Here is a 15,897-nt window from a genome sequence, read left to right on the forward strand (position 1 = left end):
TTTCACCATCTAGCACCTGGGGTTTTCCAGCTCTGTCTGGTGGCATCATGCACACCTCCCAGCCATGATGTGAGCACCTGCACACTGCTAAGGGGAGGCTCCCTCCTGCTTTCTTTGACCTGTACTCCTTTTGTGCAAGGAATGCTGCATTTCTGTGTGAGCATTGCACAGCAGTGCACCAACATACCTGATGGTGCTCCAGCTCCAGTTTGCTCTGTTTGATGATATTTTCTTTTTCCAGCAGCTCCTTCTGTTGCCTTTCAAACTCTTCTTTCCCCTGTTTTGCATAACACAAGACACCATGGTAAACCAAACCCACTCCTGAGCTGAATGACAACTTATAGGTCCAATAACAGATCTCTTTGTATTGGCTTTTTGGCTTTTTCCACTGGTAGACATCACCAAGAGTACAGAGAAGAAAAAGATGGTGTGACAGAGAAAAAGGCTATTGCTGTGACATACCAGTAGTTCTATCTGAGAGGAAGTGATCACCCTGCTGCTGAAGCTGCTCTTAAATATGCAGTAGTGTGGCAATCTGATTGCTACTTTCCTGCAAACAGCTTCTGCAAAACCCACAAGATGTTCTAAACATCTGAGAGCTATGGCTGGGCTTCCACTCAGTTTTGGAGTGGCAACAAGGAAATGAATACGGCAGAGCTGCTGTGCTCCAGCATAGCTACTCTGCTGGAAGTAGATTTCTTTGGTGTAAGGCATCACTGATACAGATGCTCAGAGCCAGGAAGGTGCTAAATCCCAGAATCCTTACTTCATAGCATAGAATCATTTTGGTTGGAAGAGTTCTTTAAGATCAAATCCCAGCATTACCTGGTCATCACTAAACCATGTCCCCCAGCACCACAACTACGCAGCTCTTTAATCTCTCCAGGGACTGGGAAGCCACCACTTCCCAGGGCAGCCTGTTTCAGGGCCTGACAACCCTTTTGGGAAAGACAATTTTCCTAATATCCAATCTAAAGCTCCCTGGGGCCACTTGGCCTTTTGCAGAACAAGGTGTTGTGTTGACCCACCTGCAGGTGAACGTAATCGTAGTCATCCATCCAGCTCTTCTCCGAGCCGTCACTGGTGGCGTTGTGGGGGGGCTGAGCTTTGCCCAGGATGGGGGGAAGGGGACCACAGTAGTTCTGTGCTTTCTCTCCATGACACTGCATGTGAGGATTGTCATACACGTAGTCAGGAGCGTTCATGATGTTCTCTGGTGAGGTTTTGAAACGTGAGCTGCTGGATACCTGTTTGAAGAGCACCTCTGCGTTGACGCTGATGGTGGTGGTCAGCTGCTTGGCGTCGTCTGGGACTGTCCTTGCCACCATCACAAACCGGTCCAGGTCGTCACATTTGTTCTGCAGCCTGTTGACAGCTAGAACGTTCAAAGACCAGCTGTAGCTGTTCAAGTCGTGGCTGGTTTGGGTAAGAATCTGGTGAGAGTCCTCCAGCCTTTGCACCTCTCTCCTCATTTTGTTCAGGAGGCTGAACTCGGGCAGGCAGGAAGCGTTGGCTGCGGAGCCTTTGGCAAAGTGGAGGTACTCCAACAGGGACTGCTCTACCTTATCCACAGCAGAGTGGATTTCATTGATGTGCTTCTCCATGTAGCCATAAGACCGCCAGTCTGCTGTAACGAAGGCCATGAGGTTATTGACAGCTGTCTCCACCATCTGCTGGAGGTGATAAAGCCTCTCTATAGCAGTGTCTGGGTCAAGGATTAGTCTCTTGTCCTGTGCAGCTGAGAGAGAGTCTTTTGATGCTGTGGAAGATGTGGACATGTTACTCCTTGTGCTTCCCGTGCTGGAGAAGGACAACCTATTTATCCCATCAGTCACATCCTGTAAGCCTTTAGTGTCTTGGAGGACTGGTGGTGGCACATCATACACACCTTCTCTCGCTTCTGAGATGAGACCTTCACTGAGTCCTGTCTGTTGTCCTGGGAATGAAACTCCCCTTGGGGTATCATAAACATCTTTTTGAGGTGCAAGTTGCTGTCCAAGGAAATGGTTTTGATGGTTCAGAGGGCTGTCATAAACACAGTGTTTCTGTGGCACCCCATCTGGCAATAAATGGCTCTCAGGAGAAAATTTATGAAGTTCTTTCCCAGTTGCTTTAGTGATGGGAGGAGGAATATCATATACTCCTTCTGGTCTTACACTGTGTGCCACTGAAGGTGAAAACTCCTGCACGTTTTCCCTCAGGCCTGTATCATCTCGGCATGCAGATGCAGGTGTAGCGTAGACCTGAATGGCAGAAAGCCAACCATGAGACCTTTGGCTTGACTAGCAAAATATTTTACATCTTCCACACAGGCTATAAAATCCTGGGATGGGATATCTGTCATTGACTATCACAGAATCAGATACTTATCAGGGGTTTGACTGAGCACTGGGTTTATTATCTCACTTTTTAACACTCATCTCAATGTAAAATCTCCTAAGCAGCAAAATCCAAAGAGGCAGCCTGCTGCCACAAACATGATGTGGCTCTATCAACTCACAGCCCATAATGGTAGCATTTTGATGCAGTGCTTTGACTTACCAGTCTTTAACAGTTTAAAACACCTAGGCAAACCTCTAAAGGACTGAATCTCCTTTTCTTTCAGGACGCGTTGTTTAAACATGTCTTTGGTCAGATGTGAAAGTACAGCATCTTGTGGAGACAGAGTAATACTTACCCCTTTGGCAGGTGGTATGTCATAGATTCCTAAAGGTTTGGCTTCTCCCATGGGAATTGGAAGTGCAGGCCCCTTAACTGATGTGGGGGGAATGTCATATATCTACAGAAAGAACACAGTGGTTATGGAAACAAGTCACCTCAGGAAAGCTCTGACCTCAGGTGAGTTTTCTTGGTTTCTGTGTTTCCCCTCAAGCAGCCTGGAGATGATCAGAGCTCTTCAGCTTTGTTTCATATGGGAAAGATGCTTAGATTTGCCCTGTACTGTGGACAGTCAGGAGGAAATGCACTTTGCTCAGTGTGTGGACAGCTGAAGTGACATTTGACTTCCATCCCCAGAGTTAAACTAAAGCCAGGTTATTATGGTTAGCTATTGGGGTGAATGAGGGTGCAGTGCATTCATGTGACCAGAACTGATCACACCCTTACTGCCAGAGATTAGAGGGCCTGAAAAATAAACTTTAAACTCTCTGAAAGTAGGGCTGGCCCTGTCAGCACCACTTATCTGCTTTATCAGGTGCAATGTGAGCTGTCTTACTAGCAGAAAATACAGCTCTCAGATGTTTCAAGTGTCCCACTTGGTGCCATGTCCTACATGAGAGTGGGTTCTGCATGTCACTGAATGTATCTTAACTCAGACTTCCCAACACTTCCAGCCATTCTGTGTCAGGCTGTGCTATGTACTACTCGGCTTCAGTGTGGTTGCCTAGAGAAGCTGCTCTGTCAGAGAGTCATGGAGATATGCAAGGTCCTGCAAGCATCAGCTCTAGATGTCTGTGGCAGTAGGGACTGAATGCTAAGGGTGTTCCCCAGAGCAAAGATGTATCTCGGGGTCAGTGGTGAAAACAACTCCCTGCATAGTAGCTGTTCATCTGGGTGACAATTTTACCCTTACTGAGTGAATTGCTGTCAACTATGCAACAACAAAGCAAGGGGAAAAAAACACCAACCCACAACCTGTTCCCAAGCAGCAAGTTTATTCTGTTTAGATAAACTCTTTGATCAAAACACAGAAAATGGGACTGTGGCGTTTGGTGCGCTGCCAGATCTTATTCAACATCAAACACAACCCTGAAATACCTCAGTGCTCTGTGAATAAGCCACAGCATCTAATTAAAACATATTTTCTCTCTGAAATGAGAGAACTTGCTTTGCTCATAAACCTTTGCTAGAAATCCATCACCCTTTGTGCCCTGTCAGTGCTGCTGGCAGTTTTATTGGTACCTACCCCTTGGAGAGGGCGAGCAGGGGGGATATCGTAGGTATCCTTCTGGTAATTGGAAGGGAATTCATAAACATAACCTTGTCCTGACCTGACTGGAATTATTACCTGTGAGATGAAAGAAAAAGAGGAAACATAAGTCTCTGAGGATCTTGGCATGCTCTCTCAGTAACTGCAGGGGGTGTAAACAGTCCAGTTCTATTAACATTCATACTTCATGCGGCAATGGGAGTAGTGCAGCTCTGCATGTGCCCCTGGCAGCTGAAGACTGCAAAATGGCTGTTAGTAACTACATGAGCACCATCTTCTCCTTCAGACCAGTTCTGACACAGTTGCTTGCTAGTATCTTCTACAGTTGCTGCAGTATCCTTTGTTTGTCATGCACAGATTCTCCATGTCCTGGTTTGAGCTAGGAAAGGACTGATCACAGAATCACAGAACCATTCAGCTCAGAAGAATCAGAGAATCAATAAAGTTGGAAAAGACCTCAAAGATCATCAAGTCCAACCTATCACCTCATGACTACCAAACCATGGCTTCAAGTGCCACATCCAATCCCTTTCTGAACACCTGCAGGGACCGTGACTCCACCACCTCCCTAGGCAGCACATTCCAATGGCCAACAGTTCTTTGTGTGAAGAACTTTCTCCCTCAGGATCACCAAGTACAACCAATAACCCTACTCTACAAGGTTCACCCCTAAACCATATCCCCAAGCACCACATCCAAATGACCTTTAAACACACCCAGGGTTGGTGACTGCACCACCTCCCTGGGCAGCACATTCCAATGTCTGACCACTCCTGCTGTGAAAATTTTTTTCCTAGTGTCCAGTCTAAACCTACCCAGTCACAGCTTGAGGCCATTCCCTCTTACCTATCACTAACTACCTGTGAGAAGAGACCAGCACTAGCCTCTCTACAATGTCCTTTCAGGTAGCTGTAGACACCAATGAGGTCAGTCCTGGTCAGTGATCTGATTTTTTCCCCAGCTCAGTGATGGCACTTCCTGAGGTTAAGTTTTCACAAGACAGTGGCTGTGCTTCTAGCAGTGATAACACTGATGGTTAGAGTTACTGTCACGGGGTGCAGAAAGGCTCTTGCTTAGACTTGTTCCTGTGCAGATCAAGGTCACTGCTAAACCTTGTGTGCTACATTGAGGTGCTGAGCTATAAAGCTGAGGGATCACAAGGGTCACGCCTCTTCTTCAATGGCTGGTGTCCAAGGAGGACTCTGTTTGTTCTGCCTTCAATCCCAATCTATGTGTTCCTCAATCTAGTTCTGCAATCCAGCTCCTGATTTCTGAGTCCCAGTTTGGGACTTCCCTAATGCCTGCCTCTAGCATCAGTGGTGACACTGATACCATTTCCATGAGGGAGCTGGGTTCTTTATTGGTTTGTATCTATTTGTACCTATTTCATCCTATTGTTACTATTTTCATTAAAGCTGGTTCAGTTTTTCTTTTCCAACTCATCAGTCTCTCTCCCATATTTTCTTTCTCAGAGGGGATAGTAGAGAGCTTCTGTCACTTATCTAGTGGCCAACCCAGCCTTAACCCTTGACACTCCAGCAGGTCTATGCAAGCTTGATCCCTTCTCCCTGCCGACTACCCATTAACACAGACTGCATGAGGCGATGGTTTCACCACCTATTCACTGAGACCAGCTGTTCCTACTGAGGTGTTGAGTGTTCCCACTTACTGACAGGCTTAAAATACTATGCTCAGGCTCTGGGATTCTACTCCTGTGCTTCTGGAGGTATTTCCCACCTTCTCTGGCCAGATACCTTGTGTTACTGTGCTCTGTGGCACAAGATCCTGGATGACTGAGTGTGAGGTGTGGCTTTGGAATTCATTTACAAAGAAAGGCTAAAAGTGGGAGATTCAGTTTAGCTTTCTCTCTCTTTCTTGCTTTGTCTGTATTAGTAGCTCAGATAGGAAATGATAAGGTATTCTTGAAGTATATAATGCAAAAAAAGCCTCTGAAAGAAAAAAAAAAGGCTTAGAATTTACCTTTTTTTCCCCCTCTGACATTTTCTAAACCACTGACTACCATAATGACTTCAAATAAAATTTGGTGCAAAACAGATGTATTGAGCAGCACCTGCCTGGCAGGATTTCAGTATAATGTAGTATAGAGGAAATGTTACCCAACCCCAAGAGAGAGCTGGGTTTACAGTGGACATCTTAACCTCTGCTGCTGCTATTCAGCTCTAACAACAGCAACAAAAAATACTCCAATCCCAAGGCATAAAATGGCAAATGACAGGCCTGGACAGAATTCTCTACCAGAGCTACCTGACTGCTTTAGAAACTTAGGCAAAATGTAAAAGTTTCTGCCCAAATGCTCTATAAAGATTCTGCAATGGTTTTTGCTGTACAAAAACTGAGCATCCTGCCCAGATTTCACAGTTTTGTTTCACTGAGGTCTTCAGGAAAAGTCCCCAGTGCTAACCCACTCCCTTCTCTCTGCTATGTTAACCACAGAGACGCTTCTTTTTACTTGCTGGCCAGATGTTGCTGTGTAATCTCTGTACCATGAAACAATCTCTGAAGCAGAGAAGGCTCTGAGGAGACTGAATTGCAGCCTTCTAGTATTTGCAGGGGGCCTACAGGTGAGCTGGAAAGGGACTTTTCACAAGCACACCTAGTGACAGGATGAGGAATAATAGTCTCAAACTGGGAGAAGCTAGATTGTGATTAGACATTATGAAGAAATCCTTCCCCATGATGGTGGTAAGGCTCTGGAACAGGTTGTCCAGAGAAGTTGTGGGGGCTTCAGTCCTGATCTGAAGCTCATCTAGTCCAACCCCTCTTCCTAAAGCAGGGTCACCCACAGCAGGACTGCAATACGCAGGCAGCTTTGGAATCTCTCCAGAGAAGATGACTCCACAACCTCTCAGGGCATCCAGATGCAGTGCTCTGACACTCTCTGTCACGCTGGGTAATGGCTTCAAACTGGAAGAAGCTGGATTACAGTTAAGACTTTAGGAACAAATTCTTCACCGTGGAACAGGCTTCCCAGAGAAGCTGTGGAGGCTCCAATCCAGTCAGGTTGGATGGGACCTTGAGCAACCTGGTCTTGTGGGAGGTGTCCCTGCCCGTGACAGGGGAGTTGGAACTGACTGATCTTTAAGATCCCTTCCAAGCTAAATCATTCTAGGATTCTGTGATTGCTGAACCACTTGAGGTGGCTTTGTATGTTTGATGGCAGTTTACTTTTGAAGCTGCACTTCAGAAGGAAGTAAGTGGCTGTGAAAGAAAAGTTCCCCCCTTACTCACTTCTGGAACTGGGATAGCAACCCCTATCTGGTACTGAGGAATTTATTTCCCAACAAATGTCACTGCACTTCAGACCTCATGAGAGTTCTTTTTCCTCTTACCTCTCCTCTCTCCAGAATGCCTGTGGTTGCCTGGGTTTAAATAATCCTGCCTTCCAAACCAGCAATTTTCCTTGTTTATGTGCTGAAGGAAACAGATGGTGTTCCCACAAACTCCCCAGCCCAACAGTCTCAAAACATTGTTAACCACTTAATCCATGCAGAGCAACTAACGGAGGGCAGGCTTGGCTCTGGTGAAACAGGGAATGAGCCTGCTTCAAACGACTCTCCGGACTGCAAAACAAAGACAGCTGAGCAGCAAGTTTGTTCTGGTCTTGCTGCAGATCATGCTCTTCCAAAAGAAACTACTTGGGTCTTTTCCATGCCAATGGCATGTTCCTCACCAAGAAAAAAGTGCTGAATGTGCATGTGCTTTGCAAAATATCCACTGCTGTGGCTCATTAAATCCCTCTTCTTTAAATACAAGGGGAAAAGCACATCATTCTGTGTCCTCGAGGTTTGCAACAGAGAACATTCCTAACCAAGGCAGCAACAAGACTGTTCCCGTGTGCAACGCTGTAGTTTGCATTGTTTAATAAGCATAAAGAACAAATAAACCTACTGAGGCCAACACAATTTCTCTGAATTTATAGCTGCACTTTGGAGGGCAGAATTTGGCCTGTTCCCAGGAACAACAGCTCCTGACAGGGGGAGCGATGGGAAACGAGCTTGGCTGCATTTTACAGGTGGAAGAATTAAAGCAGAGCTATGTGGCACCTTGGCAGCACCTTTCCCCACCCAAACCACAGGCAGGCAGGGGAGTTGAAAAGGGCAGTTTATTATTTCAGCAGGCAAGCAGGTGGAGGGAGGTTCTCCCTCCTCTCTACTCTGCCCTAGTGAGGCCACCTCTGGAGTACTGTGCTCTCTTTAGGACGCCCCAGTTCAAGAAAGATAGGGAACTACTGCAGAGAGTGCAGTAGAGGGCTCCAAAGATGAGGAGGGGACAGGACCATGGTGGAGTCACCATCATTGGAGGTGTTCAGGAGGAGACTTGATGGGGTGCTTGGTTGCATGGTTTAGTTGATTGGGTGGGTTGGATGGTAAGTTGGACACGATAATCTTGAAGGTCTCTTCCAACCTGGTTTATCCTATCCTATCCTATCCTATCCTATCCTATCCTATCCTATCCTATCCTATCCTATCCTATCCTATCCTATCCTATCCTATCCTATCCTATCCTATCCTATCCTATCCTATCCTATCCTATCCTATCCTTCTATCTCTCTGAGGCAGAAGGGCTGAGAGACTTGGGGCTGTTTAAGCCTGGAGAAGAGAAGACAGGGGGGATCTTATCAATGCTTAGTAGTATCTGAAGTATCTTAGAGGATGGAGCCCGTCTCTACTCAGTGGTGCCCAGACGCAGTACAAGGGGCAAGGGGCATGAACTGCAACACAGGAAGTTCCATCTGAACATGAGGGAAAACTTAAGTTCCTGTGAGGGTGGCAGAGCACTGGAACAGGCTGTCCAGAGAGGTTGTGGAGTCTTCATCTTGGAGAAATTCCAGATCTGCCTGGACACGATCCTCAGCAACCTGCTTTGGGTGACCCTGCTTTAGCAGAGGGGTTGTACTCAACGATCTCCAGGGATCCTTTCCAACTCCCACCCTTCTGTGATTCTGTGATTTTGCAGGATGGCCTCCCAACCCCAAGAACCTACTTACTGCTTTTAAAATAGATCAGTGCATTCTGAAGGAGGGAAAGAAGATAAAGTTTACATATTTGTTTTAAATCTGGATGAAGAGCTGCATATTTCCTCCCTCCTCACCACTCCACGGGTAACTCCCTGCGGTTCACAAGCTCTTGCTATCAAGTGCTGCCAATCTCAGCTGTCAGTCTTGTGTCTATTAAAATCATCTGTAGCTTGCTCTGGGAGGAGGCTAAATGGTGGTGCATAAAATGGGGTTGTTAGAATGCTTGGATGTGGCAATGATGACTCAAAATACAAGCAAAAGAGAATGGTGTTGGTTTGGGGTTTTGTTTGTCTGTTGCTTTGTTGTTGTTGTGAAGTGTTTCTGTAAACTTAATGCAAAACTGTAGTTACTGAACTTCTGTTCCTGATCCTCATAGGTGGATATGAAACATCTACCTGGGCTCTCTGAGGCTTGTAAGGAGAACAAAATAGCCAAAGGAGAACAAAATAGCCAAAGATGGGGAAACCATAAGAGAGAGAGAATTAGGGGGGAACCCCCAAATCTCTACTCTCTTGAACTCCTATGCTTTGGAAGGCAGTGGCAGACGAGGAGATTTAGATTGGATGTTGGGCACAAGTTCTGCACCATGAGATTGATGGAACACTGGCACAGGTTGCCTAAGGAGGTAGTTGAAGCCTCATCCCTGGAAATATTCAAAGTCAGGCTCGACAAGGCTCTGAGCAACCTGATCTAGTGGAGGATGTCCCTGCTCACTGCAGGGGAGTTGGACTAGAAGACCTTTGGAGGTCCCTTCCAACCCAAACCAGTCTATGATTTTCCTGGCTTGCACAAGCTGCATTAAGATTTCCAGTGACTGATAATTCATTTCCTGACAGCAATACCTATTGTATTGCTGAGTATTGTCTGCTGTAAAAGAAGAGCAGAAATGGTTTTAAGAAGCAGTGTTCTTGACTTACTTATTTGCTATCTATGATGACATACAATGTGCTTCCCAGCTGTCAGTGAGGTTTCATTCTCACATGTGCTAAGGATACTTGCTCTTGCAAATGTTTGGCTTTCTAAGTTGCTATAGGTCTTAAGAATATCAAAACATAACACTTTATTTTAACCTAAATAACATATGAACTTCAGGCCACACTATAAAATGCTCTAATAGAATTTTCTTCTGCCAAGACTTCAACTGTTGGAGAGCTTTTCATCAAGGCTCACAAGCTGAAAGAGAGGGGAGGAAGCCTAGAGAGCAGTTTCCTCTAATGCACCAAGCTTGTAGCTGCCACTATGAGTTGGTCCTAGTGCTGTGAGGCCAAGCATTTCTGCAAAGCAAGAGGAAATGAGCAGCAGTGCCTGCATTTGCTTTCCTGGGCTGAGTGAGTTAGCAGCTCTGCTGTGCGGTTGAAACGTGGTATCGGCACGCATAATGACACTGCCACTTTGTCTTTGGTTGGGTGTTCTCCAGTGGCTTTTCTGAGAAGTAAGACTCAAGATGTGTGAAGATAAGGATATGTGAACAAATTCTACCCTGATACAGAGCTTAGCTATAGTCCTTGATATTGTTTCAATCTTAAAAATAAGCAGGCTTTTTCCTACACTTTCTGTCCGTTTGTTGTCCAAGACCTGTACCTCCAAAGATCTGCTCTTCTGCCTGGACATCATCCCAGGCAACCTGCTCTAGGTGAAACTTCTTCAGCATGGAGGTTGGGTTTTGATGACCTCCAGAGGTCCCTTCCAACCCCTGTCAGACTGTGATTCTGTGTTTCTGCTACAGCAGTGCATGTGCTCGGGGTGAAAGCACGTCCAGATGTCACTGATTCATGGTGTGTTAAATTGAAAACGCTGAACTTTGCAGGCTCGGGGTTTAAACAGAAACTTTGAAATGTGGCTCTGAAGTGCCTCATCAGGAGATGCTCAGTCCCCACGGTATTGTAATGCAAATAACAAGTAATGAAAATGGGTGTTACCCTTTCCTCCCTTTGAGGCTGTGGAGGTGATCGTCCCCTTCTGCTCAGCGCTGCTGAGGCCATGCTTTGAACACTGCATTCAGTTTTGGACTCTCTCACTACCAGAGAGACACTGAGGTGTTTGAGTGGGTCCAGAGAAAGGCAACAAAGCTGGTAAAGGGTCTAGAGCCCAAATCTTATGAAAAGCAGCTGAGGGACCTGGAGGTTTGGGTTTTTTTCTGCAGAAAAAGGAAGCTTAGGGAGGCCTTCTCACTCTCTACAACTACCTGAAAAGAGGCTGCAGCAAGGTGGGGGTCAGTCTTCAGTCTTTTCTCCCAAGTAACAAGCAATAGGACAAGAGGACAGCCTCAAGTTGGCCCAAGGGTGGTTTAGACTGGACATTAGGAAAAAATTCTGAAAGGCTTGTCAGGCACTGGAACAGGCTGCCCAGGAAAGTGGTGGGGCCCCCATCCCTGGAGGGATTTAGAAGACATGTAGATGTGGTGCTGAGGGACGTGGTTTACCAGCAGACTTGTTAGTGCTCTGTTACTAGTGCTGGTTGGACTTAATCACCTTAAAGGTCTTTTCCAGCTCAAATGAGTCTACGATTCTGGCCAGATTTATGCAAAGTTTGGGGTGTGAGTTGTGAAGATGTAGAGCAGAAGCTGTGAAAAGGACTACAGATAAAAAAAGTGAAATCAGGAGGTGGCTTAGAAACCAACCCTCAGCTGCTGGTGATGCCAGCGTAGCCAGCTGCTCTGCAACCAGCCCAGTCCTGACTGTTCCAAGCTCTGCTCTGACCCTTGCCATTAACCAGCCCCCAAAAGCAGATTCATTACACTGGTTTGCAGTTTTGTTTTTTCCTACCTCTGAAGTGCAGGGGTTTTTTGTCTTCCCAAACAATGCTGTTGGGGTTTGCTTCATTTGGGTTGGGGTTTTGCTGTTGTTGGTTTTGGATTTGGGTGGGTTTTTTTTGTTTTGTTTTGGGGTGTTTTTGGGGGGGGAAGGGAGGAGGGTGTTTTGCAAAAATAACATTCCTTTTTTCAATCTATGAGGTTACATAAAGGCCCTGAGCTCCAATGAGTGCAGCATGACAGGGCTGTATGAAGTGCAGTGGAATGGTGCTGACATTCATCAGCTGTAGCCTTGGATTGTGGTACTGCATTTTTCTTGCTGCTGGTGCGCGTAATCACCAACTAAATGCGGATACAAGAGGCTCTCTCTCTGCAGATCTTACCAAATGAGCTGCACAAGGCACAAAAAAAAAAGCTCAACAGTTTTGTCACTGACAAGATTTTACTGCTTCTTTTTGCCTGTATTTTAATGATGCATTCGTGACCTGATCCTGCTCACGCTCTCATCGTTTCTAGGGCTTTCTGCCAGTTGTGTTATGAGCAATATTTCTGCTTGCTTCAGTGGAACAGGCTTGGGGCTGGCTGGCCTTGAATTGCAAGGCTGACTGGGAAAGGGTATTTCCTAGCTTCTGGTGGAGTTGTTCTTGCTCAAAAAATGTGATTAAAGAAAGGCAAACCAACACTTCTGAGAATGCTCCCACTTTGTATTTTTGTGAGGAAGAGAGCAAGAGAGATGAGCAAAGTGGAGCTGTTACTATGAAATGACTGTGATACTGTGGAATTATCAGCAATTTTAAGAGGATACTTGTCCAGTATTCTTGGTAAGAGTTTCACAAGTGCCATCCCCATGACAATTACTCATTTTTAGACACTGACATCACCATTTCTGCATGTGTTGGCCAACAGGGGTAATGAGCTGATGTGTTACAGTACTGGTGATAGAACAGGCATGTACTCAGAAACAAATGTCTGTGGATGGATCTTGCAGAGAAACACAATCTCCACATTTTTGTGTGTTAAGTCCTTCTGGTGGAGAGATAATTTATCCGATAAAGCATTCTCTAGAAGCCTGTGATTAAACCTGACCTGGAAGTGAGTGGTGAAACTCAGTACCTCAGTCTTTTGGTATCTTGCCCACAGTATACGCTTCAAGCAGCTTCAAGTGCCATCCCACACTGTCTCATCTGCCTGCTTTAAAAAGGTTGTCTTGTGAAGAACCATTGGCAAATATGCACTTGTTTTCTATGCTGGTAACACTATGAGTGTTTCTTCTGAAAGACAGATGACTACATTCAGGGTGGGTATGGAGAAGGATAGGAAGGAAAAGGATGAACAGACAGGGTGCTGGGACACATAGGAAAGAGTGGTCTTACTGTTGTGAATTAGAATAGAATAGAATAGAATAGAATAGAATAGAATAGAATAGAATAGAATAGAATAGAATAGAATAGAATAGAATAGAATAGAATAGACCAGACCAGACCAGACCAGACCAGTCCAGACCAGACCAGGTTGGAAGAGACCCTCAAGATCATCATGTCCAACCTATCATCCAACACCACCTAATCAACCACACCCTGCAACCAAGCACCAAAGGCTCACAAACAATAATCCTGCATGGTTTAGTCCAAACAACTTCTTCCAATGCTCTAGAGGAGATTCATCTTGTTTCTGTTTTTCCTTCCCTCCTATATTGAATTTCTGGATGGAAGGTTGGGAGGGAAGCTTCATTTGGGAATTGCTGAAGTAGGGTATTTCCATGACTTCTTGTTTCCCTTAAAATATTTTCTTTCTTCCTTTAAGACATTTCTCAGAACAGATCTTTCCCTGTCACCAGTTTCAGTTTTGGTGGACTGGCTTTTCCCAGTGAGCAAAAATAATAATTGAGATGAAACACTGCCAAAGAGTTTGAATTCCACAAGAGTGCTGTCGGAGGGACGCTTGGGCAGACTCAACAGAAGGGCCCCTAAATCACTCAGGTTGGGAACCATTTTGCTCTGAGAGAAGCAGGCAAAGAAAACTTTCCGTCGGGAAGCAACTCAACTGAATTTGATTTGTAAAGGTTTTCTGGCTCCCAAGCTGCAGTCTGGCTCCATTCAGGACTGGGTTTCTCAAGGCAGCCATAGAGACGGGTGCTCCTGTGAACTGGTATTTAGATTAGCACAGCTTGCTTTGGCAGGTCTGTGGAAGGCATAGACACCTTCTAAGCAGCTATAAACTCCATCCTAAATTGTCTGTTGCATCCATTTAATAATTACACCAGGACTCAGTCAGGAATGATTGTGCACAAAAAGTTACTGTGATGCTGAGACCCAATGGAGACAGGTTACAGTCTCTGAAGGAGAAGGGATGAACTGTCTTATGGAAGGTTTCTACCTCCAAAGAAGTTAACTACATTAATGTCACTTAGATTCTATTCTAAGAGCTTCTTCTGGGGGAAAGCTTTCTTCACTGAAAGGGTTATCGAACATTGGAATGGTCTGCCCAGGACAGCGGTAGAGTCACCATCCCTGGGGGTGTTCAAGCTTATGGACATGGTTTAGTGTTGGTCCTTGAGTCGAGGGTTAGGGTTGGACTGGATGATCTTTGAGGTCTCTTCCAACCAACTTCATTCTGTGATTCTAGCCAGTCAGGTTTCTAACCACCAAGAATACCCATAATCTTGTGGAATGGAATGGAATGGAATGGAATGGAATGGAATGGAATGGAATGGAATGGAATGGAATGGAATGGAATGGAATGGAATGGAATGGATCTCATGCCATTTTGAATAGAATAGAATAGAACAGAATAGAATAGAATAGAATAGAATAGAATAGAATAGAATAGAATAGAATAGAATAGAATAGAATAGGATAGAATAGAATAGAATAGACCAGACCAGACCAGGTTGGAAGAGACCTTCAAGATCGTCATGTCCAACCTACCATCCAACACCACCTAATCAACTAAACCATGCAACCAAGCACCCCATCAAGTCTCCTCCTGAACACCTCCAGTGATGGTGACTCCACCACCTCCCTGGGCAGCCCATTCCAATGGGCAATCACTCTCTCTGCATAAAACTTCCTCCTAACCTCCAGCCTAAACCTCCCCAGGTGCAGCCTGAGACTGTGTCCTCTTGTTCTGGTACTGGCTGCCTGGGAGAAGAGACCAACCTCTGCCTGTCTACAACCTCCCTTAAGGTAGTTGTAGAGAGTAATAAGGTTAGAATAGAATAGAATAGAATAGAATAGAATAGAATAGAATAGAATAGAATAGAATAGAATAGAATAGAATAGAATAGAATAGAATTAACCAGGTTGGGAAAGGCCTTTAAGCTCATCGAGTCCAACCTATCACCCTACACTATCTAATCAACCAAACCATGGCACCAAGTATTTTTACTATTATTCATTTTTTAGCTAAGGGTTGATCCTGCACTTGTGCAGGCAGGTTTGTGTGCTCTAGGCCCTCTGTTGTTGGATGAGATTGCAGGACGGGCTTTTTCCCCCCGCCCTGATACTAGAGGGGTGGGAAAGAAAAGCATGACTCTGGTCTGCAAATAGAACTGATTAAAGAGAGCCTTGAGCTCAGGGAGAAGCAGGGAGTGATGTTGAGCTCATACGTTTGCTCAGCCTAATAAAATGCAGTCACTCTTTTGCTTAAAATACATCTCTACAAACCACACCAGGGACCAACTACTGCTTACTCTGACTTGTGGAAGAGGGTTTCTTCACTCAGTGGTTTTCATGGGGACCGCTGAGGGTAGATTAGCTGCACAGGCTTTTTCTCAGTAAAATGACATTTCTCCTGTTAATGTCACGTGGCAAGTTACAAGTGAAAACTCCTCTGCCTCAAGAAACTGCTGTGTGCTGGTCTTCCCATCGAGCTTGCATTCAGTTTCTGAGAATTTCATCCTGTAGAGCACACTCTGTGAAGCAGAGCACCGAGGAGGTACATGTCGCTCTTCCTGCTGCAGGCAGCAAATTTGCTGTGCATTCAGCACTCCTAACACTGAAGCAGGATTTTTTTTCAGGAAGGATACAAATCCCTGAAGTGGAATTTGTAATGTGAAGGCAGAAGAGAATCCACAGAGTCATAGAAGCATAGTGTCACAGAATGGTTTGGGTTGGAAGGGACCTGCAGCGAACAGGGACACTCTTCATCAGGTCAGGCTGCTCAGAGTCCTGTTGAGCC

General features: G+C 45.5%; 1 protein-coding gene across 1 annotated transcript in view; it reads right to left on the reverse strand.

The window, feature by feature from the left end:
* Nucleotides 1–15,897, reverse strand: part of NEDD9 (neural precursor cell expressed, developmentally down-regulated 9) — a 52,016-nt gene that overhangs the window by 6,359 nt on the left and 29,760 nt on the right. The window contains exons 3-6 of the mRNA XM_068166858.1: nt 3,905–4,006; nt 2,678–2,779; nt 1,029–2,243; nt 188–277 (exon numbers count right to left, since the gene is read on the reverse strand). Coding sequence (XP_068022959.1) covers nt 188–277; nt 1,029–2,243; nt 2,678–2,779; nt 3,905–4,006 — 1,509 coding nt within the window. The remainder of the gene's footprint in view (nt 1–187; nt 278–1,028; nt 2,244–2,677; nt 2,780–3,904; nt 4,007–15,897) is intronic.

The sequence above is a fragment of the Melanerpes formicivorus genome, unplaced genomic scaffold, assembly GCF_026170545.1.
Source record: "Melanerpes formicivorus ecotype bairdi unplaced genomic scaffold, bMelFor1.0.p_v2 SCAF_109, whole genome shotgun sequence".
NCBI classification, from domain to species: domain Eukaryota; kingdom Metazoa; phylum Chordata; class Aves; order Piciformes; family Picidae; genus Melanerpes; species Melanerpes formicivorus.